This window comes from Neoarius graeffei, chromosome 19, assembly GCF_027579695.1.
Source record: "Neoarius graeffei isolate fNeoGra1 chromosome 19, fNeoGra1.pri, whole genome shotgun sequence".
NCBI lineage: Eukaryota > Metazoa > Chordata > Actinopteri > Siluriformes > Ariidae > Neoarius > Neoarius graeffei.
In genome coordinates, this window is record NC_083587.1 from 62,325,798 (window position 1) to 62,349,198 (window position 23,401).

The following is a 23,401-nucleotide window of genomic DNA, read 5'->3' on the forward strand; positions in this document are numbered from 1 at the left end:
TGTGTCCGAAATCACTCACTACTCACTATATAGTGGACTATATAGTGAGTTCACCATTTTGTAGTGCTGTCTGAATGTATAGTGAGAACTATTACACCCTATATAATGGACTCATCGTATCCCACAATGCACTGTGAAAAGTAGTGTACAACCGATGGTCACGAACCAAGCAATATATACCATCATGCATTGCGGTCGTGTATTTTCACAGAGCTGTAAAAGCTGTTTCATAAGGAGCGTTAAGTATTTTAGATTGAGCATTGTGGTAGTTTGGGGCGGCATGGTGGTGTAGTGGTTAGCGCTGTCGCCTCACAGCAAGAAGGTCCGGGTTCGAGCCCCGTGGCCGGCGAGGGCCTTTCTGTGCGGAGTTTGCATGTTCTCCCTGTGTCCGCGTGGGTTTCCTCCGGGTGCTCCGGTTTCCCCCACAGTCCAAAGACATGCAGGTTAGGTTAACTGGTGACTCTAAATTGACCGTAGGTGTGAATGTGAGTGTGAATGGTTGTCTGTGTCTATGTGTCAGCCCTGTGATGACCTGGCGACTTGTCCAGGGTGTACCCCGCCTTTCGCCCGTAGTCAGCTGGGATAGGCTCCAGCTTGCCTGCGACCCTGTAGAACAGGATAAAGCGGCTACAGATAATGAGATGAGATGAGATGAGATGAGATGAGACATTGCGGTAGTTTGTTTTTCTTTATGACAATGTGCACAAGACAAATTTATAAGTTGTGGTGTGAAAATGGCAATAATATTGTAGTGTGTTGGGGTGAACGGACGGAGGAAGAAACACATTATAAATGGACATTCAAGTCCAAATAAAAATAGTAAGAGAATAGGAAAAAAGCTAAAATAGAATAAGACAGATAAAATACAAGAATAAAAGTTAGAGTGCAGAGCAAGGAATTAATCAAAAGCCTGAAATTTGATTTCATAAAAGGCAGCAGCAAAGAAGAAAGGATTCAGCCTTGATTTCAAAGAACTGAAAGATGCAACAGACACAGAGTACTTTGTACTTATTAATGTAGGAAATACGCTCAGTATAATATGGATTTATCACAAAAACACATGCATGTATTTATTATTTTGAATGAAAACCCACCAGCTGACTGATCTGGCACGTTTTAACTGTGCGACAATAACAGCGCGCTAGAGTAGTGTCCGAAAGTGTTGGGTTTTTTTTTATTTACCAATGAGCTCACTATATAGTCCTCTATATAGAATTCCCTAGATAGTGAGTAGGGAGTAGTCAATGAGAGTGATTTCAGACACAGCTATGATCAGGAGAATGTGTCTAAAATTCTGCATATAATGTGTTTGGTGTGACAACTGGGTCCATTTCAGTATTACGAACTTTTCTGTAAAACGAACGATGTGGTTGTCCCCCAGTGTATCAGGAACAACTTGAGTGCAAAGTAAAATCATACAAACATTTATATGAATATCAGAATTTTGTGATAAGTGGTTACGGATAATGGATGGATGGATGGATGGATGGATGGATGGATGGATGGATGGATGGATGGATGGATGGTTGAAAATCCCACTTTCTTATTCAGCTCCAGATTCACCAAAAAAAAAAACATTAATCATTAAAGCTCAGTGGTTTGGCAAACAAACGTGAACGCCAGCAACAGCAAAAAGGAAACACGAAGATCTCTTCTAAAATATATGAGGATTATTACACACACAACTGGATTAATTCAAGCAAATAACACACTGGAGAAAATCGCCTTGGGACAATCTAGACCTGCCTGTTTTTTTTTTTGTTTTGATATGTCTTTTTAAGCCTAAGTTCATTTATCAGATTTCTGACCATGAATCCAATATGGAGGAACTGAATTCCAGTTAGGAATTGTGTCTTTAATATTTAATATCAATGTTTTAAATGAAGCAAATCCTGTATAATGGTGTTTAAATGATGGAAAGGCAAAACAGGAGCCTGTGAAATAACATTCCTTTCAATGTCACATCCAACATGCAGCTTATTTGTTAAATGACAGGAATGTGATTAAGAGCACGGCAGGTATAAATGCTATAAAACGAGTTGATCAGAATCAGAAACAGGTTTATTAGCCAAGTAAGGTCACACTTACAAGGAATTTGACTTGACTTTTGCTCCTAGATCAATACAGTCAATACAAACAAAACAATGAACACTGACCGTTATTTAATGTATTAAAGAAGGATAAGTATAGAGTAATACTGTACTGTATATTCTAAAAGTTTATGGACATAAGGAGAAATACAACTCCAAACTGAGGCCCATTAAATATGCGTATAATGAATGATTTATGATGCGTTCTGAAATTTCTGGTGCTAATTTGTTGATCAGTGCTGTATGTTTTTTCACTTTGTATTTTTCAGCTCACTGATGTCACAGAGGAGTGTGTGTGTGGGGGGGGTTGTTATTGCTAGCGCAGTTACAGTGGCCTTGATAAGAATAAGGAACAATCTCAAACATAGAAACATCAGAAACTCAGGAAAGTGTGAGATATGGATTATGGATAGATGGCTAGATGAAACTGACCGGTTTTCAAAAGATATAAGAAGATAAGCGTTCATTTTGCTTCAAAAGATTTACAGGATCGTTTGTCCTTCCCCGCTTCCCAGGAAAGAGATACTGATGGGATAAACTTCTCAAACCTACTTTAGCTCTGGTCATCAAGATGTGACAGAAACAGAAATATAAAGAACTTTTTTGTTTGTTTGTTTGTTTGTTTGTTTCCCAAACAATCACATCTCCATTATATCAATGTTGAGAACTGTGTATTTAACAGTTATTCCATGAAATCGAGTCGTACATGAGCTGATAGCTGACGAGGCACGTAGCACCGAGCTATCTATAAGCCGTGTACGACGAGATTGAGTGGAATAACTGTTTTATTCTATCCACATTCACTGGATTTTGAGAAACAGATCATTTTTATTTTTATTTTTTGCAAATTCGATAAATAAAAACTTTATACAAAACGTCCAACAAAATAATTTCCGCTTAGAATGTAAACAAACTGGCGAAATGACCGGAGCAATTTGTGAAAAATGTGATAATTATTGAAAAATTTCAAAAAAGATACGCTCTTACTATCAAATACTTTTATTCCATATTTTATTGCTTTTTTTGTATTTTTTGTGGCGTCCTTCTTCTTCTTCTTTAGGGTTTTTTTGGCAGTTGGTAAACCAACTTAAAGGTGCATTACCACCACTGACTGGGCTGGAGTGTAGAACAGGAGATATTGGGGGGGGGGGGGGGGGGGATTATATTATTTTAACTATTTCTGTTTCTTTTAGATACCTGATAACAATTTTTGGGGTTTTGTTTCCGAGTAGAGTTTTTATTTCATCCTTAGTTACAGTACTTCAGCAACACACTCCACCATTTTGTTTTTCTCTACTCACGATATATGAGGTGATATCCTAGTAGTAGCGTAGCCAATCAGAGTGTGCGATTGCTCATATCCAGTGATGTGGATAGAATAATGTAAGGTATTAGAAGTGCTCTGACAGTGGGCCTTATTTATCACTCGTTTAAGAAAGCCCTTTTGTGTGTACTCTTCTTGTATTTTCTTCGTACTCACATACTTATGATGATAAATTCCCAAAAAGCTGTAAATTATGGCACAAAATTTCATGGCGCAGCTGATTTACATTTAGCCATGCCCACAAAACTCCTTAAAAGGAGCTGAAAAAGACAAAATGACAACTAAAAGAAGTGTGGCAAATGTAAAATATCGACACATGAACACATGCTAACTCTTTGTCTTTATATAGTGTGCCATTATGTACTTCTGTCCTAATTTAATTACTAATCCTATTGAAATATACCATGTATGTGATTGAAACTTGATCGTATAATCAGTATATAAAATCGCAGTAAGTCATCAGCAGTTATATGATTCGAAGCTGGTCATTCGAGGTTCACATTAATGAAACAAAATGAGAGCAAAATGAACATTTTTACACTTTCATGAGCAGCTCGTTTCTTGTGTGAACGCGCTTGCGAGAGATTTGATAAGTGAGGCCCAGTGTTAGCACCCGTGTTCGTCCACCTCCTCAACCTCCCCGCCTTTAACAGTCCACTGCTTGGCTTCAATAAATAAAAGGAAATACTCTTTGTTTCATAGCCTTGGTTTTTCATTACTTAATGGTCAGCAAGAGGTGGTTTAGTTTATGACACAGGATTTCCGGCAGATGCTCTCTGTGTCGAACCGATTACCGTTGCCGTGGCAACCTCCAAACCAGAACTGAGCACAGGAGTTGGCCTTGGGTTCGTAATACCATTTCACCACGTACGTGCGACATGGTCCGGGGTCGAGTGGCTGCATGCAGGCATCGTCTGGAAACAGAAATGTTGGATCCGTCATTTAATGTTCATCGTCCATCTTATTATGAACGGAAAAGAAAAACAAGGACAGCATGCAGTGCTAGCTTAATCCACTTTCTTAGAAGCACAGGAGTTATTATATTACATGTTAGCTAAGTATACAAAATTTATCCATTTATGTACACAAAACCTTTCCAGTTCTTGGTGATACTCTTCTTTGAAGTAGGAGTGTAAATATTAGTGTGCGTGTGTGTTGAGTGTTGTTTTAAAGGCTCAAATAGATTAAATAATAGAAAAGTCAATCAAGTTTCAAGTTCAGAGGAATCGCTTGTCTGTCAATCCATCTATATAAGCTTCTGCTTGTGAGCAGTGTATGTAATATTATGTCCAGACATATTGTGCAAATTATACATAAAAACCTTCATTTTTACCTTTGCTAAATTCATCCTGAATCAGTATCAGGTGTGGCTTGGTGGTGGTGGTGGTGCTGGTCATGTGGGGTTCCAGTCTCTCTAAGGGTTTTCCTGGATCAGAACTGTATCTGATAGGCCACAGATCATTCTGACTGTTCTGGTTCTCACCACTGATGAACGGAGCTCTGGTGCTGTCTAAGATCCCTTCTAATGCTCCTGGCTGTTTCACATCAAATAATACTGCATTAATAACAGTATAATCTCTGATCTGAATATTATACTGTTGCTTTGGTTTACTTTGACGCAATTTTAGGATCTTTTTCACTTGGCAATTCTGGTAAAGTATTTAAATCTGACAGGAAAAAAAATTCCCATTGTTCTAGCAGTAGATGGATAAATGGACAAAAGGATAAATAGACAGACTGACAGATAAATAGACAGTTTGTCACTCACAGTGTCTGTTCAGCACCAAATGAATCACGTCTACTGTACATCGAAATGATTCAAATGATTTCAATGACACATTGAATAACGAATCATGTCTACATGATGCATCAAATAATGACTTGCACATGTCAAATCAAAATGACATTGTTCAGTGTATCATTCGGATAATTTGAATCATTTCAATCTGACACATACAAATCATTATTTGATGTCATAGCGATGTGATTCATTACTCAGTGTGTCCTGCAATTCATTAATCAGTGCGTCATACAGACATAAAGTATGTGATGTGATGTGATTCATTATTCAATGTGTCATATAAATATGACTTATTATTCAGTGTGTCATATCGATATGAATCATTCGATGTGCGAAATAGAAATGATTCACCTCTATATGACTCATTGAATAATAATTCATATCCATATGACACATCAGGTAATGATTTGTATGTGTCAGATAGAAATGATTAATTGTTCAATGTGCCATTTGGATCATTTGAATAATTCCAATCTGACACATGAAAATCATTATTTGATGTATCATATAGACATGATTCATGATTCAATGTGTCATATGGATATGAATTATTATTCAATGAGTCATATAGAGGTGAATCATTTCTATTTCGCACATCGAATAATGATTTCTATCGATATGACACACTGAATAATAAGTCATATCCATATGACACATTGAATAACGAATCACATCACATAATAATTTCTGTCTGTATGACGCACCGATTAATGAATCGCATCTATAGGACTTATCAAATAATGAATCGTATCTATATGACACACTGAGTAATGGATCATATCTCTATGACAACATATAATGATTTGCATGTGTCAGATTCAAATGATTCAAATGATCCGGATGACACACTGAACAATGAATAATTTTGATCTGACACATGCAAATCCTTATTTGACGCGTCATATAGACATGATTGATTATTCAATGTGTAATAATTAAATCTGTATGACGCTTTGATTAATGAATTGCATCTATAGGACTTATCAAATAATGAATCATATCTATATGACACATTGAGTAATGAGTCACATCTATGGAACACAGTGAATAATGAATTACATATGTTGGTTTTATCAAATATTGAATCATCTATATGACACATTGAATAATTGAATAATGATGAACACTGATATGACATTCATACTGTATCAAATAACAAATCACAAATGCACCAATTTTCCTTTATGTTTGTCTTTCACCAGCCATTTTGTACAACTTGTCTTGCTCTTTTCTGATCGAGTCACAAGTGGTAGAGATAGATAGATAGATAGATAGATAGATAGATAGATAGATAGATAGATAGATAGATAGATAGATAGATAGATAGATAGATAGATAGATAGATATGGCTGACCTGTGTGTGGTCTGTTTTAAAGGTGTATGTCCCCCTCCATAGTTCCTCATCATAAAATGGGAGTCTGGGGGTTACAGGGACGAGATCAGGGCTGGGCGTTTGACTGAACAAGAAGTCGTGATTGTTCTCACAGAGTTTAACCAACAGCTTACTCTCCAGAGCTGAAGCAAAAAGAAGACATTATAAACAAACATAAGGTTAGTGAGGTAGATGTAAAACATTCACTGTTATCCCAGTGGTCAAAGAAATTTGCGTTAAATATCATGAGGTTAAAGCCAGCTGTGAGTTTTGGGAATCATAATCACAACCCGCCATAAGTGTTTTGGACACGCACGGGTCGCGGGGTTTGGTAGCTCACAGCTGTGCCGCAGGGTCGCGGTGAACCCGGGGGAAAGTTTGGGGGGAGGAGTCCAGGCAAAGTACTTGTCAAGTACAAATTGCATGCCTGACTTCCTCGAGGCGTGGGAAAAATTGCGCCGTTAGCCCGTGGAAAGCGTACGTCTGACGCACGTGATCAGTGTGTGTTCAGTGAGTGTGGAGTGTGTGTGACTTGCATTTTACCAGTTTCCTGCGCTAGGAGTACAGGCCGCACTTGTGAAGCATGTTTGACGCATGTGATTAGCACGTGACAATCACTCATGACTTGCGTGTGACGCAAGCCAGGAGTGGGTATAAAACCAGCGTGTCTGCAGTATTCTGCATCTGTCTTTTGGCTGAAGAACAATATAATTTCATGCTGCTCTTCAGCTTCTATCATCTGCCTATAAGGGTCCAACTCCCTCAGTTGTTGTGGCAGTATGGTGACAGCCATCTTCTTCCCTTCTACAATGCTACACGTTACATGATCGGTTCCTTGGTTCCTCCCCAATATAGATACCCAGAGTCTTGCCCCTCGTGTCACGTGCGGGTCACGTGCGCTGCATGCATGCCACACATAGGGGCAGAGAGTGAGATGTATTTCTGTCTTGGGGGGGCCGCACAAATAGCAAGTATGGAATACTTGTGTGGTACTTCTGAGGCACGTCACTTGTACAATGACCGTGCATCACTCGTACGTCTTACTGTCATTGCAAAGACCCTACTAGCCGTGCTGCTGACTTGGTTCAGGCATACAAAAGGAGTACGGGTCCCGTACGTAGTGTATGCGTTCTTGATTTTTCGCAAGACCCTTAGAATTTGCATGTGCAGGACCAAAAGTCTCCACGGCCAGTCTGCGACCTTCTACAATGCTGAACACATGCAAGTATCACGCAAGTCTCAAGCATGGTTTTGCCAAATTTTTACTCTAGACCACCTGTAGTAGCACGTACGGCGGGTTGCGAGTGAGCCTTTAAATAACACATTAATCAGTGTGTTTGATTTACAGGTTATATGCTCAGGTTTGTAGTAGCTTCATTCTCAGATTAGATCAATAACGCAAGCTAACATACATAGCACTAGTTACATACACTCACCAGAGTCACCAATGATCTCCTATAGTTCATTCTAAGCTTTATTTAACTTTATAATGTCATATTTAAGCCCTGTGATGACCTGGCGACTTGTCCAGGGTGTACCCCGCCTTTCGCCCATAGTCAGCTGGGATAGGCTCCAGCTTGCCTGCGACCCTGTACAACAGGATAAAGCGGCTAGAGATAATGAGATGAGATGAGATGTCATATTTAATGAGAGGTTTTAGATGAGAAGATGAAATGAAACCATTTCTTATAAGTTTTTCTTCCATTTTTTGTGCCTCAAACAGTAAATGAGAACTAATACTTCGCAGGAAGTATTGCACTAAAGTTAAAGAAACACCACACCAAACCTACAGTATAATTGTTCCTTGGAATCTTTCACATCAGTGGTTTTGCTTTGTCACTTTACCAAGTCATTCCTAATTTGCTAATTGACATTTCATCTCGATTGATGCTGAAATCGTGGCTCTGTGTCAGGTACGTACATGAAAGGTGACCAGTCATCTGTCACTTTGTTGCAAAGGATTAAAAATGAAATGCAAAAAGGAACGGTAACGTACCTGTGAGTGTCCTGAAGTCACTAATCAGATAGATGTGTTCCTCATCTGGATCAGAGGCGATGGACTCGAGCTCTCTCTTGAAGCTCTCATAAAACGGCTCACTCTGATTCACCACACCAATGACGAACATCTCGACGTTGCTGGAGTGCACATCTTGCACTGCATCCTCCAGCTTAACCAGGTCTCTTTGGTCCACCTGGCCATCTGTAATCACCACTGCCATTTTCCGAACTCCAGGTCGGCCCGAAAGGAACAGCTGATTAGCTTTATGGATGGCACTTCCTGTGTAGGTTCCCTCCCCCATGTAGGGCATTCGACGTACAGCGGACTTCACCTCATCACGGCTCAGGGATCGAGACAGATCAGCGATCACCTCAGTCATGTGACTATACAGCACAATCCCAACATGTGTAACATTGGGTCTGACAGAAACACGGTCGATCAGGGTGTTCACAAAGTCCTTTATGATGTCAAAGTTCTCAGGACCCACGCTCTCCGAGCTGTCGATCACAAAAACCAGGTCCAGGGGGTTGAATCTGCAAGTCACACCACAGCCTGAAAGAGGACATTTTTTCTTAGGATTGTTACATTTTGACTCAAGATGCAGTCGTGTGAAGACTAATGAAATTCCCCATCTGTTTAAGAGAAGACCTGAAACATTTTGGTACCTGTGTCACATGATTCTGGACTATAGTAGCATTTTTTTTTTTTTTTGCACATTAGCTAATGTTTCAGCATTGACGGCATGGTGGTGTTGTGGTTAGCACTGTTGCCTCACAGCAAGAAGGTTCCAGGTTCGAACCTCACAACCAACATGGGCCTTTCTGTGTGGAGTTTGCATGTTCGTGGGTTTCCTCCGAGTGCTCCGGTTTCTTCCCCCACAGTTCAAAGACATGCAGATTAGGTAAAAATACCCAGCCACTAGGGTTGCACAAGCTAGTGCATACTTAGTGCCAGCCCCAAGCCCAGATAGATTGTGGAGGATTGCATCAGGAAGGGCAAAAATCTATGTAAAAATCAAATATGTGGAGCAGATCTGCTGTGGCGACCCCTAACAGGAGCAGCTGGAAGAAGAAGCTGATGTTTCAGCATTACTATATTAAAATATGCGCAAACAAATGCCAGGGGATGTAGTTTAATGCTTGGATTATGTAAACTTTTACGTGATCTGTGTCATGTACGGTTGAGCATCCTGCCTTGCTAACTGCACAATTTCGCAGCTAACCACTAGGGGGCTCAGTGAGTTACAGTATTATGTAGCCACAAAGGCGATACTAAGTGAATACTAAGTGGCTAACATGAAGCAAATAGCACAAAACGGAAACGTTTGTATGTAATTCTTCCTTCAGAATCAGAAATCAAAACCTTAATGCTATTGTTACAGATGGAAAGCCACCAGCGTTGAACCCAGAAGCTGACAAAACACTCACAGCTTGCAAAAGGTAAAAATGGTTCAGAACCACGGCTTTAGAGTGTGTTACCAAATTCGCGTCCTCCATTTTAGTTTTTGTTAGCATGGTTTTGCTTTACAAAGTCTATATAAATTGGCAACATGGAAAAACTCACCACAAATGGATTTGATTAATTTGACAACTTCTTCTCTCTGCAAGACAAGAGACAAAAAAGTAATGAAACACAACACACACACACACACACGTCATCTCACATCCGCGATTCGATATAAATCTGCAGGCTTCCCAATGACTCAATCATACTTACAGTTAGTCCGGGTTCTCCTTTCTGACCTGGTCTACCCTGCCAAGTAAACACATCACTTAAGGGTTGCAAAATTAAAACTAACTTAAAAATATCTCTCATATTATATATTATCATGAGTATGAAAATGCATTGACAAGTATTAGAAATTTATTCAAACTGCATTGAGAGTACTGTTCAATAATTTCTTTAAAGTGAAATTTAAATAATAAGAAAAAATACATACAATATTCACAACAGTTCAAAGTCCTTACCACTGGCCCTGTTTGTCCTGGTTCTCCTTGTCCTCCTTTGTCCCCTTTGCGTCCTCGTTCTCCAGAAAACCCACGGTCCCCCTGCAAAATGGTCCAACATTACAATAATGTCCATGTCTTCTTATAGAACAGGACATCACCTCAAGATGCAATAGTGTGAAGACTAATTAAATTCCCCATCTTTTTAAGAGAAGACTTGAAACATTTCGGTATCTGTGTCATGATTCTGGACTGTAGTGGCTTTTTTTTTTTGCACATTAGCTGATGCTGCAGCATTACCATATTAAAATATGTGCAAACAGATGCCAGAGGATGTAGTTTAATGCTTGGATTCTGGAAACGTTTACGTTATCTGTGTCATGTACGGTTGAGCATCCTGCCTTGCTAACTGAGCAATGTCACACCTAACCACTAGGGAGCTCAGTGAGTTACAGTATTATGTAGCTACAAAGGTGATACAGTGAATACTAAGCAGCTAACATGAAGCAGCTAAGAATACTAAGCAGCTAACATTCGCGCAAAACGGAAACGTTCGTATGTAATTCTTTCTGATTCAATTTCCTTGAGATAACCATGACCTGGATGAATGATAAGATTCACAGACAAGGACATCACCTCCTCTTACCTTTTGCCCAGGCAAACCCTCTCCTGGGGCTCCTCTTGGTCCCACTATTCCTTGGAATCCAAGCTCACCCTGGACAAAATGGACATGCAAATAGTATGGGCCGAGGTGAATCAGTCCATGTTACAAAGATTTGTACTAAATACTGGTAACTTGTCTTGCCTTTGGGCCTTGGATTCCCTCTCCTGGCAGCCCGGGTGGGCCAGGTGAGCCAGTCTGACCTATAGAACCCTATAAATCAAATAAAAATATCATTTTTCCCTTTGGTTCACAAAATGGAGACTGCATGGAGATTATTAGTGAACTTTTTCATGGTTCAGTATTTTTTTTTTTTAAAGAACATGTCATCTACCTTGGCACAACTGTAACTTGACCCCTACAGGTAATCTCCAGGAAACAGAAATAGGAAGATCTGAATCAGAGTCTTATATTAGAGTAAATTACTAACCTTCGGGCCTAAACGTCCAATTCCTGGTGGGCCCACTGGCCCTGGAGGACCTGCAGAACCTTGATCCCCCTGGAACAAAAAACAATCAAAACTGGATCAAACTAGGAAAATATATATACAACCCCGAGTCCAAAAAAGTTGGGACAAAGTACAAATTGTAAATAAAAACAGAATGTAATGATGTGGAAGTTTTAAAATTCCATATTTTATTCAGAATAGAACATAGATGACATATCAAATGTTTAAACTGAGAAAATGTATCATTTAGGCGGCACGGTGGTGTAGTGGTTAGCGCTGTCACCTCACAGCAAGAAGGTCCTGGGTTCGAGCCCCGGGGTCGGCGAGGGCCTTTCTGTGCGGAGTTTGCATGTTCTCCCCGTGTCTGCGTGGGTTTCCTCCGGGTGCTCCGGTTTCCCCCACAGTCCAAAGACATGCAGGTTAGGTTAACTGGTGACTCTAAATTGACCGTAGGTGTGAATGTGAGTGTGAATGGTTGTCTGTGTCTATGTGTCAGCCCTGTGATGACCTGGCGACTTGTCCAGGGTGTACCCCGCCTTTCGCCCATAGTCAGCTGGGATAGGCTCCAGCTTGCCTGCGACCCTGTAGAAGGCTAAAGCGGCTAGAGATAATGAGATGAGATGAGATGTATCATTTAAAGAGAAAAAATTAGGTGATTTAAAATTTCATGACAACAACACATCTCAAAAAAGTTGGGACAAGGCCATGTTTACCACTGTGAGACATCCCCTTTTCTCTTTACAACAGTCTGTAAACGTCTGGGGACTGAGGAGACAAGTTGCTCAAGTTTAGGGATAGGAATGTTAACCCATTCTTGTCTAATGTAGGATTCTAGTTGCTCAACTGTCTTAGGTCTTTTTTGTCGTATCTTCCGTTTTATGATGCGCCAAATGTTTTCTATGGGTGAAAGATCTGGACTGCAGACTGGCCAGTTCAATACCCGGACCCTTCTTCTACACAGCCATGATGCTGTAATTGATGCAGTATGTGGTTTGGCATTGTCATGTTGGAAAATGCAAGGTCTTCCCTGAAAGAGACGTCGTCTGGATGGGAGCATATGTTGCTCTAGAACCTGGATATACCTTTCAGCATTGATGGTGTCTTTCCAGATGTGTAAGCTGCCCATGCCACATGCACTAATGCAACTCCATACCATCAGCGATGCAGGCTTCTGAACTGAGCGCTGATAACAACTTGGGTCATCCTTCTCCTCTTTAGTCTGAATGACAAGGCGTCCCTGATTTCCATAAAGAACTTCAAATTTTGATTCGTCTGACCACAGAACAGTTTTCCACTTTGCCACAGTCCATTTTAAATGAGCCTTGGCCCAGAGAAGATGTCTGCGCTACTGGATCATGTTTAGATACGGCTTCTTCTTTGAACTCTAGAGTTTTAGCTGGCAACGGCGGATGGCACGGTGAATTGTGTTCACAGATAATGTTCTCTGGAAATATTCCTGAGCCCATTTTGTGATTTCCAATACAGAAGCATGCCTGTATGTGATGCAGTGCCGTCTAAGGGCCTGAAGATCACGGGCACCCAGTATGGTTTTCCGGCCTTGACCCTTATGCACAGAGATTCTTCCAGATTCTCTGAAACTTTTGATGATATTATGCACTGTAGATGATGATATGTTCAAACTCTTTGCAATTTTACACTGTCGAACTCCTTTCTGATATTGCTCCACTATTTGTTGGCGCAGAATTAGGGGGATTGGTGATCTTCTTCCCATCTTTACTTCTGAGAGCCACTGCCACTCCAAGATGCTCTTTTTATACCCAGTCATGTTAATGACCTATTGCCAATTGACCTAATGAGTTGCAATTTGGTCCTCCAGCTGTTCCATTTTTGTACCTTTAACTTTTCCAGCCTCTTATTGCCCCTGTCCCAACTTTTTTGAGATGTGTTGCTGTCATGAAATTTCAAATGAGCCAATATTTGGCATGGAATTTCAAAATGTCTCACTTTCGACATTTGATATGTTGTCTATGTTCTATTGTGAATAAAATATCAGTTTTTGAGATTTGTAAATTATTGCATTCCATTTTTATTTACAATTTGTACTTTGTCCCAACTTTTTTGGAATCGGGGTTGAGTATATCTCAACTCATCTTATTATCTCTAGCCACTTTATACTGTTCTACAGGGTCGCAGGCAAGCTGGAGCCCATCCCAGCTGACTACGGGCGAAAGGTGGGGTACACCCTGGACAAGTCGCCAGGTCATCACAGGGCTGACACATAGACACAGACAACCATTCACACTCACATTCACACCTACAGTCAATTTAGAGTCACCAGTTAACCTAACCTGCATGTCTTTGGACTGTGGGGGAAACCGGAGCACCCGGAGGAAACCCACGCTGACACGGGGAGAACATGCAAACTCCGCACAGAAAGGCCCTCACCGGCCACAGGGCTCGAACCTGGACCTTCTTGCTGTGAGGCGACAGCGCTAACCACTACACCACCGTGCCGCCGGGTTGAGTATATATATATATATATATATATATATATATATATATATATATATTTTTTTTTTTTTTTTTTTGTATATATATATATATATATATATATATATATATATATATATATATATATATCTTTTTTTTTTTTGTATATATATATATATATATATATATATATATATATATATATATAAAATCTCCTTCTCACCCCCGGCGGGGGGTGGTGGTATCCATGTCATCCTCAAGCTTGGGTCCTCTACCAGAGGCCTGGGAGTTTGAGGGTTCTGCGCAGTATCTTCGATGTTCCTAGTACTGCGCTCTTCTGGACTGAGGCTTCAGATGTTGTTCCTGGGATTTGCTGGAGCCACTCTCCCAGTTTGGGGGTTACTGCCCCAAGTGCCCCCACTACCACGGGGACCACGCAACCCTTGACCTTCCACATCCGTTCCAGCTGCTCTATCAACCCTTGATACTTCTCAAGTTTCTCATGTTCCTTCTTCCTGATGTTGGCGTCAGCTGGGATCGCCACATCTATCACCACCACCCTCTTCTGCTCTTTGTCCACCACCACTATGTCCGGTTGGTTAGCCAGGATCTGTTTGCCAGGATAACCCAACCCAAATATATATATAGGGCGGCACAGTGGTGTAGTGGTTAGCGCTGTTGCCTCACAGCAAGAAGGTCCAGGTTCGAGCCCCGTGGCCAGCGAGGGCCTTTCTGTGCGGAGTTTGCATGTTCTCCCCGTGTCCGCATGGGTTTCCTCCGGGTGCTCCGGTTTCCCCCACAGTCCAAAGACATGCAGGTTAGGTTAACTGGCGACTCTAAATTGACCGTAGGTGTGAATGTGAGTGTGAATGGTTGTCTGTGTCTATGTGTCAGCCCTGTGATGACCTGGCGACTTGTCCAGGGTGTACCCCGCCTTTCGCCCGTAGTCAGCTGGGATAGGCTCCAGCTTGCCTGCGACCCTGTAGAAGGATAGAGTGGCTAGAGACAATGAGATGAGATGATATATATATATATCTGCCATCAGGTTTAAGGGCACATCTTTTTCATGAATCTGATTCTGGAGTGGAGCAACACCAAACTATGTGATTTGGATGCAGAAATATAACTTCTGAACTTCTTCAGTCTAACTTCTAATTTCATGAAAATGCTTCTATTGAAATTCAACAATGTCAAAGAAAAAGTGACTTTAATCCTAGCTTGACTCTAATAACAGTTAGTCAAAGTCAAAAAGTCAAAGTCCCTCCTGTGCCGGGACCTGGTCTTCCCAGGCAGCCTCCTGTCCCAGTGCTAACCAGGCCCTTAAGGCGCATTGGCAGGGCTGATCTCCACTTCTATAGCCCTCAGCCTCTTGCCTTCACAGCTAGGGTTACAGTGCGGGGGCTGGTCCTCTGGTAACTGTGAGGGTTTGACTCCCCACTCACATCTGTATGGCAGCATGCTTTGGCAGATGACAGTAGGTACCATTTTTATGATGGTCTTTGGTATGACCTGACTACGAGAACTTGCTATCTCCCCGTCGAGAAGCGGACACGCTAACCACTAGGCCAGCTTGCAGTACTAACAACTAGGAAATACATTAATGAATTCATACCTTTGGTCCTGGAAATCCTGTCCCTGCTGGACCGGGCTCTCCAGGTTGTCCTTGGCTGCCTGGAGGACCCTAAAGATCATATAGTAGACAGCAAATAGAGGAGAAAAACAAGAGATGTAGTGTTTACGACAGCTGAACTGTCAGAACTGATCTTCTGGAGATTACCGAAAGATTATGAAACATATTTACAGGCGGTCCAGGATAGCCATCTCCCTTCAGTCCTGGTGGTCCTAAAGGTCCAGGTAGTCCTCGTTCACCCTTAACAAGAAAAATGAGAAAAATGAAGCTGGATAGTTAAAACACAGCTCACAGTTCTGAAATCTATATTCTGTCAAGTTAAGCATGTGTCTTTTTAGTTTACAGTTTACAGAGAAACTAAGTGACATCATATGATAACACTTTCTTTCAATTTCTCTAAAAAAATCACATTTTATTTACAGAGATCTTGACTTGACAGGAATAAGGTGTGTTAACATTTGGAAGATTGGATGGATTTTTGGTTCTATATCCATGAGGATTGTTTATTAGATATACTGTTTATATTCTATTAAGCTAAAATAAGATAACATAAGATATTCCTTTATTGATCCCCATGAGGGGAAATTCAGGTAAGGAATAGACTAAAATATAGTAATATAAATACACAGGTGATTATAGGAAATTGTGCATACTGATTGGTTGAGAAACTTGGACTATTTGTCAATAATCACCTCGAGTGACTCAGCAAAATGACGGCCAATCACTTTGTCACCGTAAGTGAGGAAGAATTACAAATGATGAAAGAAAATGCTGTTCCTAAAAGCACTAAAGATGCTCTGAAGTTTGGTCTAAAACTATTCAAAGGTAAGGGGGAATTGTGATTTATTTTCTCTTTCAAAACAAAGTATTTTATGTGACTTGGCATAGATAAGTGACACAAGTCTGCGCTGCACCTTTATTATATTTGCATGCTGTTTTTGAAGATTGAAATAAATGATTTTTTTAACCCTTTGGTGACTGACCCCTTGAAAATGGTTCCTCCAGGAACGATGACGTTTCAGTTGTCAAGACAACGGAAAAACTAAAATACAAAAACAGAAAGATACGTCACAATGCTCTTGTGCACAAAACAAAATGCTCTTGTATTTGAATTTGTATTTTAGTTTTTCCGTTGTCTTGACAACTGAAACGTCATGGTTCCTGGAGGAACCATTTTCAAGGGGTCAGTCACCAAAGGGTTTTAAACATGATTTTTAAATTTTTTTTTAATAATCACCTGTGTATTTATACTAAAACAACTCAGGCTCAGTGAATATCGGTGACTAATAACCTCGACCTCGACTTCATCTCAGTTATTATTCACCGATATTCACTTCACCGTCGATAAATAATTGTTCAATAGAATAAAAATAGAACTAAACAAGGACAATTAAAATATTAATGTGTTAAACATATTAACATATTAAAATATCAACTGGTAATTTCAGAAAAGGATATGTGACAGCAAAATAAGTTATTAAATAATTGAAAATTCAACACTTCAATATTCGTTTTATGTCTATGCAGCATTATATTATGATTTCTTCTCAAATGAAGTGCAATTTTTAAATTCATAAATTTAAAGAATGCTGAAAGTAAGTTGTACTAAAAATTAAGGAAAAGAGCATGACGTTTTGGTGCCACTTGGACACCATTATCAAGCGAGTGTTCGTAAGCTAAGTCAATGTCAAACCATATAGGGATAGATTAGCATAACACGAAACAAAAAGTTTGGCCTGTAGGGAGTCCGATTGCATGTTGAGAGTTGGTCTTCTTTCTCTAATGTTGAGCGTTTCGTACAATAAGCAGTCGAATTTACTCTGCATTATGCTAATCTATTCCGATGTGGTTTGACATTGACTTAGCTTACTAACACTCACTTGATAATGGTGTCCAAGTGACATGCAACATCGTGATCTTTTCCTTCATTTTTATTAATTACACTTGTTCTTTTAAATTTTTACTCATGAAAGTAAGATATTAAAGTAAGACAACTTTTTGTAATATGGGTTCTCTGGCATTAAAAAAAAACAAAAATCTTTTGAGCTAACTAGTTAGTGTTAGCCGGCTCTGACCATGAATTATTTTAACAGGCTTGTAGAGGCGACTTGGAGCAGCTCAGAAACAACATGCTTTAGAGCAGCTTTGAGACCTTTGCACAATTTCTCTGATAATTGCTTTAAACTGTAACCCCACTTTATTGATTGTACACAAGGATTTTTAACTGGCAATGATATATTAAGTATCAAAGATCCCTCTCCTAACTCTTTTACAATATTTTTTAAATAATTGGAGTATTATAAGCATTTTTGAGCTAACACATCCTTTCACTTTTTGCTGGAATTTGGAAATTCAGGTGGCGGCATGGTGGTGCAGTGGTTAGCACTGTCGCCTCACAGCAAGAAGGTTCTGGGTTTGAGCCCAGTGGCTGACTGGGGCCTTTCTGTGTGGAGTTTGCATGTTCTCCCCGTGTCTGTGTGGGTTTCCTCTGGGTGCTCCGGTTTCTCCCACAGTCCAAAGACATGCAGGTTAGGATAACTGGTGGCTCTAAATTGACCGTAGGTGTGAATGTGAGTGTGAAGGGTTGTTTGTCTCTATTGGCCCTTTTCCACTACCCTTTTTCAGCTCACTTCAGCTCGCTTCAGCTCACTTCAGCCCGACACGGCTCGCGTTTCGACTACCAAAAACCAGCACGACTCAGCTCGTTTCAGCCCTGCTTAGCCCCTAAAACTCGCACCGTTTTGGAGTGGGGCTGAAGCGAGCCGAGTGAGGCTGGGGGCGTGAGCAGACACTCCCCTGTGCACTGATTGGTGAGGAGGAGTGTCCTCACATGCCCACACACGCCCCGCGAGCGCGCTGGGATCTGTAAACACCGCAAACCCGGAAGGAGAATAATTACGAATTACGAGAATTTCTGAAGCCTTATGCGCCTCGCCTCATCTATACGCTCTTGCCAGTATCTGTCCGCGTTGTCGGTGACAACAAGCCACAGCACCAAGACCAGCAACACTAACGACTCCATGTCCTCCATGTTTATTGTTTACTATTCGGGTCGTGAGACTACCACTTAAAAGCTCACTGATGTCACTGTCTGCGCTGCTTAACGACATCACGTGACGTCCACCCACTTTCGCTAACTCCACCCAATGTGTCCACCCACTTCCAGCCAGCACGGTTCAGTGCGGTTGTAGTCGAAATGCAACTCCAACAGCCCCGCTCAGCCCGACTCAGCACGGCACGGCTCAGCCCGACTCAGCCGCGTTTGTAGTGGAAAAGCGGCATATGTGTCAGCCCTGCGATGACCTGGTGACTTGTCCAGGGTGTACCCCACCTCTTGCCCATAGTCAGCTGGGAGAGGCTCCAGCTTGCCTGCAACCCTGCACAGGATAAGTGGTTATGGATAATGGATGGATAGAATTTCAGGTTTTCTTTCCCCTTATACAAGCCTTCTAGTCCTGGCAATGACTTTAAACTGCAACCAGTAGTGAGTCTCAGGTCCAGGAGGACTTGAGTACTGGGGAAAGTGGAGTTACCCCTTAATCACCATTGCTCCCAGGTCTGCTCTGACCCAGATTGGTAACACCTGCCTGGATTCAAGCTATGGGTTAAATAGTATATCACCAATAAGGTGCTGGCAGCAGGGCGCTTTTGGGTGCAATGTGGCAGATGAACCCAACAGGGTCAATGGCACACTACCAGATGGCATTCCAAAGAGCCAATCAAATGGCCAATGGATGGCATCACTTGGCAAGTCAGTTGCCACTGCAGGGTAACTTCCATACCCGTCAGGTCTGTGGGACTTTTGTGTACCACTTGGCATCAGGTCTGGAGGTCCAGAGAGACAAGACAATGGGGGCATGACATAATTTGTCTTACCTTACTGTGCAAGGCATTTCATGAGGAGAGGAGAATAGTATGTGAGAGCTCCCGAGGCCAGACATTCTGTGGTGGCTCAGCCAGGCCATTCATGCCACTGCTGCGGGTGACTCTGTCACTCTGGTGCGAGCCTTGAGGCCCGTCTGTGTTTTTGCGCATCCTAATGAAGCAGTCATCATCGCTAGCAATGGACAGCTGATGACGACAACGATACAAGCCTTCAGATAGGTTCAATACCAGACACAGTCTGGTGTTCTTTTCTATGTGAAATGTTGTCAGGTCCCATGCAGGCTACATGTCTCAGTAGTTTTGCTTGAATAACCTAACAAATTAACAGTGTTAGCCTAGTAGTAGTGATGGGGTGTGCAGAACAAATCACAGTCTTATATCCCTTATATATACAGTGGTGCTTGAAAGTTTGTGAACCCTTTAGAATTTTCTATATTTCTGCATAAATATGACCTAAAACATCATCAGGTTGTCACACAAGTCCTAAAAGTAGATAAAGAGAATCCAGTTAAACAAACGAGACAAAAATATTATACCTGGTCATTTATTTATTGAGGAAAATGATCCAATATTACATATCTGTGAGTGGCAAAAGTATGTGAACCTTTGCTTTCAGTATCTGGTGTGACCCCCTTGTGCAGCAATAACTGCAGCTAAACGTTTCCGGTAACTGTTGATCAGTTCTGCACACCAGCTTGGAGAAATTTTAGCCCATTCCTCTGTACAGAACAGTGTCAACTCTGGGATGTTGGTGGGTTTCCTCACATGAACTGCTCGCTTCAGGTCCTTCCACAACATTTCGATTAGATTAAGGTCAGGACTTTGACTTGGCCATTCCAAAACATTAACTTTATTCTTCTTTAACCATTCTTTGGTAGAATGACTTGTGTGCTTAAGGTCATTGTCTTGCTGCATGGCCCGCCTTTGCTTGAGATTCAGTTCGTGGACAGGTGTCCTGACATTTTTCTTTAGAATTCGCTGGTATAATTCAGAATTCATTGTTCCATCAATGATAGCAAGCTGTCCTGGCCCAGATGCAGCAAAACAGGCCCAACCCATGATACTACCACCATCATGTCTCACAGATGGGATAGGGTTCTTATGCTGGAATGCAATGTTTTCCTTTCTCCAAACATAACACTTCTCATTTAAACCAAAAAGTTCTATTTTGGTTTCATCCGTCCACAAAACATTTTTTCAATAGCCTTCTGGCTTGTCCACATGATCTTTAGCAAACTGCAGACGAGCAGCAATGTTCTTTTTGGAGAGCAGTGGCTTTCTCCTTGCAACCCCGCCATGCACACCATTGTTGTTCAGTGTTCTCCTGATGGTGGACTCATGAACATTAACATTAGCCAATGTAAGAGAGGCCTTCAGTTGCTTAGAAGTTACCCTGGGGTCCTTTGTGACCTCACCAACTATTACATGCCTTGCTCTTGGAGTGATCTTTGTTGGTCGACCACTCCTGGGGAGGGTAACAATGGTCTTGAATTTCCTCCATTTGTACACAATCTGTCTGACTGTAGATTGGTGGAGTCCAAACTCTTTAGAGATGGTTTTGTAACCTTTTCCAGCCTGATAAGCATCAACAATGCTTTTTCTGAGGTCCTCAGAAATCTTTGTTCGTGCCATGATACACTTCCACAAACGTGTTGTGAAGCTCAGACTTTGATAGATCCCTGTTCTTTAAATAAACCAGGGTGCCCACTCACACCTGATTGTCATCCCATTGATTGAAAACACCTGACTCTAATTTCACCTTCAAATGAACTGCTAATCCTAGAGGTTCACATACACTACCGTTCAAAAGTTTGGGGTCACCCAGACAATTTTGTGTTTTCCATGAAAAGTCACACTTTTATTTACCACCATAAGTTGTAAAATGAATAGAAAATATAATCAAGACATTTTTCTGGCCATTTTGAGCATTTAATCAACCCCACAAATGTGATGCTCCAGAAACTCAATCTGCTCAAAGGAAGGTCAGTTTTATAGCTTCTCTAAAGAGCTAAACTGTTTTCAGCTGTGCTAACATGATTATACAAGGGTTTTCTAATCATCCATTAGCCTTCTGAGACAATGAGCAAACACATTGTACCATTAGAACACTGGAGTGATAGTTGCTGGAAATGGGCCTCTATACACCTATGGAGATATTACACCAAAAACCAGACATTTGCAGCTAGAATAGTCATTTACCACATTAGCAATGTATAGAGTGTATTTCTGATTAGTTTAAAGTGATCTTCATTGAAAAGAACAGTGCTTTTCTTTCAAAAATAAGGAAATTTCAAAGTGACCCCAAACTTTTGAACGGTAGTGTACTTTTGCCACTCACAGATATGTAATGTTGGATCATTTTCCTCAATAAATAAATAAATGACCAAGTATAATATTTTTTGTCTCATTTGTTTAACCGGGTTCTCTTTATCTACTTTTAGGACTTGTGTGAAAATCTGATGATGTTTTAGGTCATATTTATGCAGAAATATTGAAAATTCGAAAGGGTTCACAAACTTTCAAGCACCATTGTATATATTTATAAATCTACTATAGGTGGAGCTACAGATTATTTGGTGCTATTGGGAAAAAAAATTATCTGTTTAATCACAACCTTTATAACTGGAGTTATGTAAATCAAATGAGAAGACACTAATCTGTACATTACCTCTAACATACTGTATCTAATGGGTTTGCTGTTATTATATAGATGACTTTTATAGTAACATTTGCTTAAGTTTTGACCTTTGGCCCAGGGATCCCTATTCCTGTTTCTCCAACAAGTCCTGGAGGTCCCGGTGGTCCAGGATCCCCCTACGGAAAATAAAATGTCAGAATCTGGGATTATTCAGCAATGTACTATCTGTGTCTGTACATCTGCTTGACTTACAGTGCTGACTAAAGGATGACTAAATATTTTGAGTGTTAACAATAAATCACAAATCTCAATTACCTTACTGCCTGGTATTCCCCTTCCTGGAGGTCCAATTATCCCAGGAGGCCCCAAACCTCCTGGTTCTCCCTATAGAACGGAAACACATACTGTATTCCACTCCTGAACTCAAATTTGCATTCTAAAAGGACTAAACGTCACAGTATGTATGTAACTGTCCAATCCCACATCATGATTTTAGTTAGAACAGTTTTAAACAGGATGATATCGATATTGAATGTCATATGGGTCCACAACAGGAGGACAGGAGCTGATTTGCAGGACCTTGCTTCTCTTGACTCATTAAAAACAGGCTATGCTGTATTTGAGATCTAACATTTCAACATAATGATATTCCTTTTCTGTTTTTTTTTCTACCTACCTTGGACCCCACTTTGCCCACTGGTCCCATGACTCCTGGTTGTCCTCTTGGTCCTCTCTCTCCTTGCTCTCCCTTTAAGAATAAACCACATATCATTTGGGTATCATTGTTCACAGTTAATATTTATATGTCCTATTTAAACTGGTTTACAGTTTTGTGATGCTTTAAGGCCTAAGAAATGCAGACATCAGGACATCATATCAACCTTTTCTCCAGGTAGACCTTTACCAGGTGGTCCCTCTAGTCCTCTAGGCCCAGGAACACCTGTTTCACCCTATATTGAGAAGATAATATATGGCCAAATATTGCACTCTGGAGCAGATTCAGCTTGGTTGTAAATTTGTTATGTGAATGCCAACCTTTGGTCCTCTTGCTCCTTCTTCTCCTGGAGCACCTGGCTCTCCTGGAAGACCTTGAAAGCCAGGCTCCCCCTACAAAAGAGAAACAGTAAAGGCTAAATTCGACATTTTTATATCAAAC

The 23,401-nt window shown here is 40.9% G+C and overlaps 1 protein-coding gene across 1 annotated transcript in view; it reads right to left on the minus strand.

Annotated features, from left to right (window-relative positions):
• Window positions 1-3,773: 3,773 nt before the first annotated feature.
• col28a1b (collagen, type XXVIII, alpha 1b) overlaps window positions 3,774-23,401 on the minus strand; it is a 43,093-nt gene continuing 23,465 nt past the window's right edge. The window contains exons 19-35 of the mRNA XM_060900981.1: window positions 23,281-23,352; window positions 23,127-23,195; window positions 22,922-22,993; window positions 22,561-22,629; window positions 22,353-22,421; window positions 15,894-15,962; window positions 15,705-15,773; window positions 11,624-11,692; window positions 11,338-11,406; window positions 11,179-11,247; window positions 10,554-10,634; window positions 10,303-10,338; window positions 10,150-10,186; window positions 8,584-9,138; window positions 6,570-6,730; window positions 4,748-4,949; window positions 3,774-4,328 (exon numbers count right to left, since the gene is read on the minus strand). Coding sequence (XP_060756964.1) covers window positions 4,156-4,328; window positions 4,748-4,949; window positions 6,570-6,730; window positions 8,584-9,138; window positions 10,150-10,186; window positions 10,303-10,338; window positions 10,554-10,634; window positions 11,179-11,247; window positions 11,338-11,406; window positions 11,624-11,692; window positions 15,705-15,773; window positions 15,894-15,962; window positions 22,353-22,421; window positions 22,561-22,629; window positions 22,922-22,993; window positions 23,127-23,195; window positions 23,281-23,352 — 1,941 coding nt within the window. The 3' untranslated portion in view covers window positions 3,774-4,155. The remainder of the gene's footprint in view (window positions 4,329-4,747; window positions 4,950-6,569; window positions 6,731-8,583; window positions 9,139-10,149; window positions 10,187-10,302; window positions 10,339-10,553; window positions 10,635-11,178; window positions 11,248-11,337; window positions 11,407-11,623; window positions 11,693-15,704; window positions 15,774-15,893; window positions 15,963-22,352; window positions 22,422-22,560; window positions 22,630-22,921; window positions 22,994-23,126; window positions 23,196-23,280; window positions 23,353-23,401) is intronic.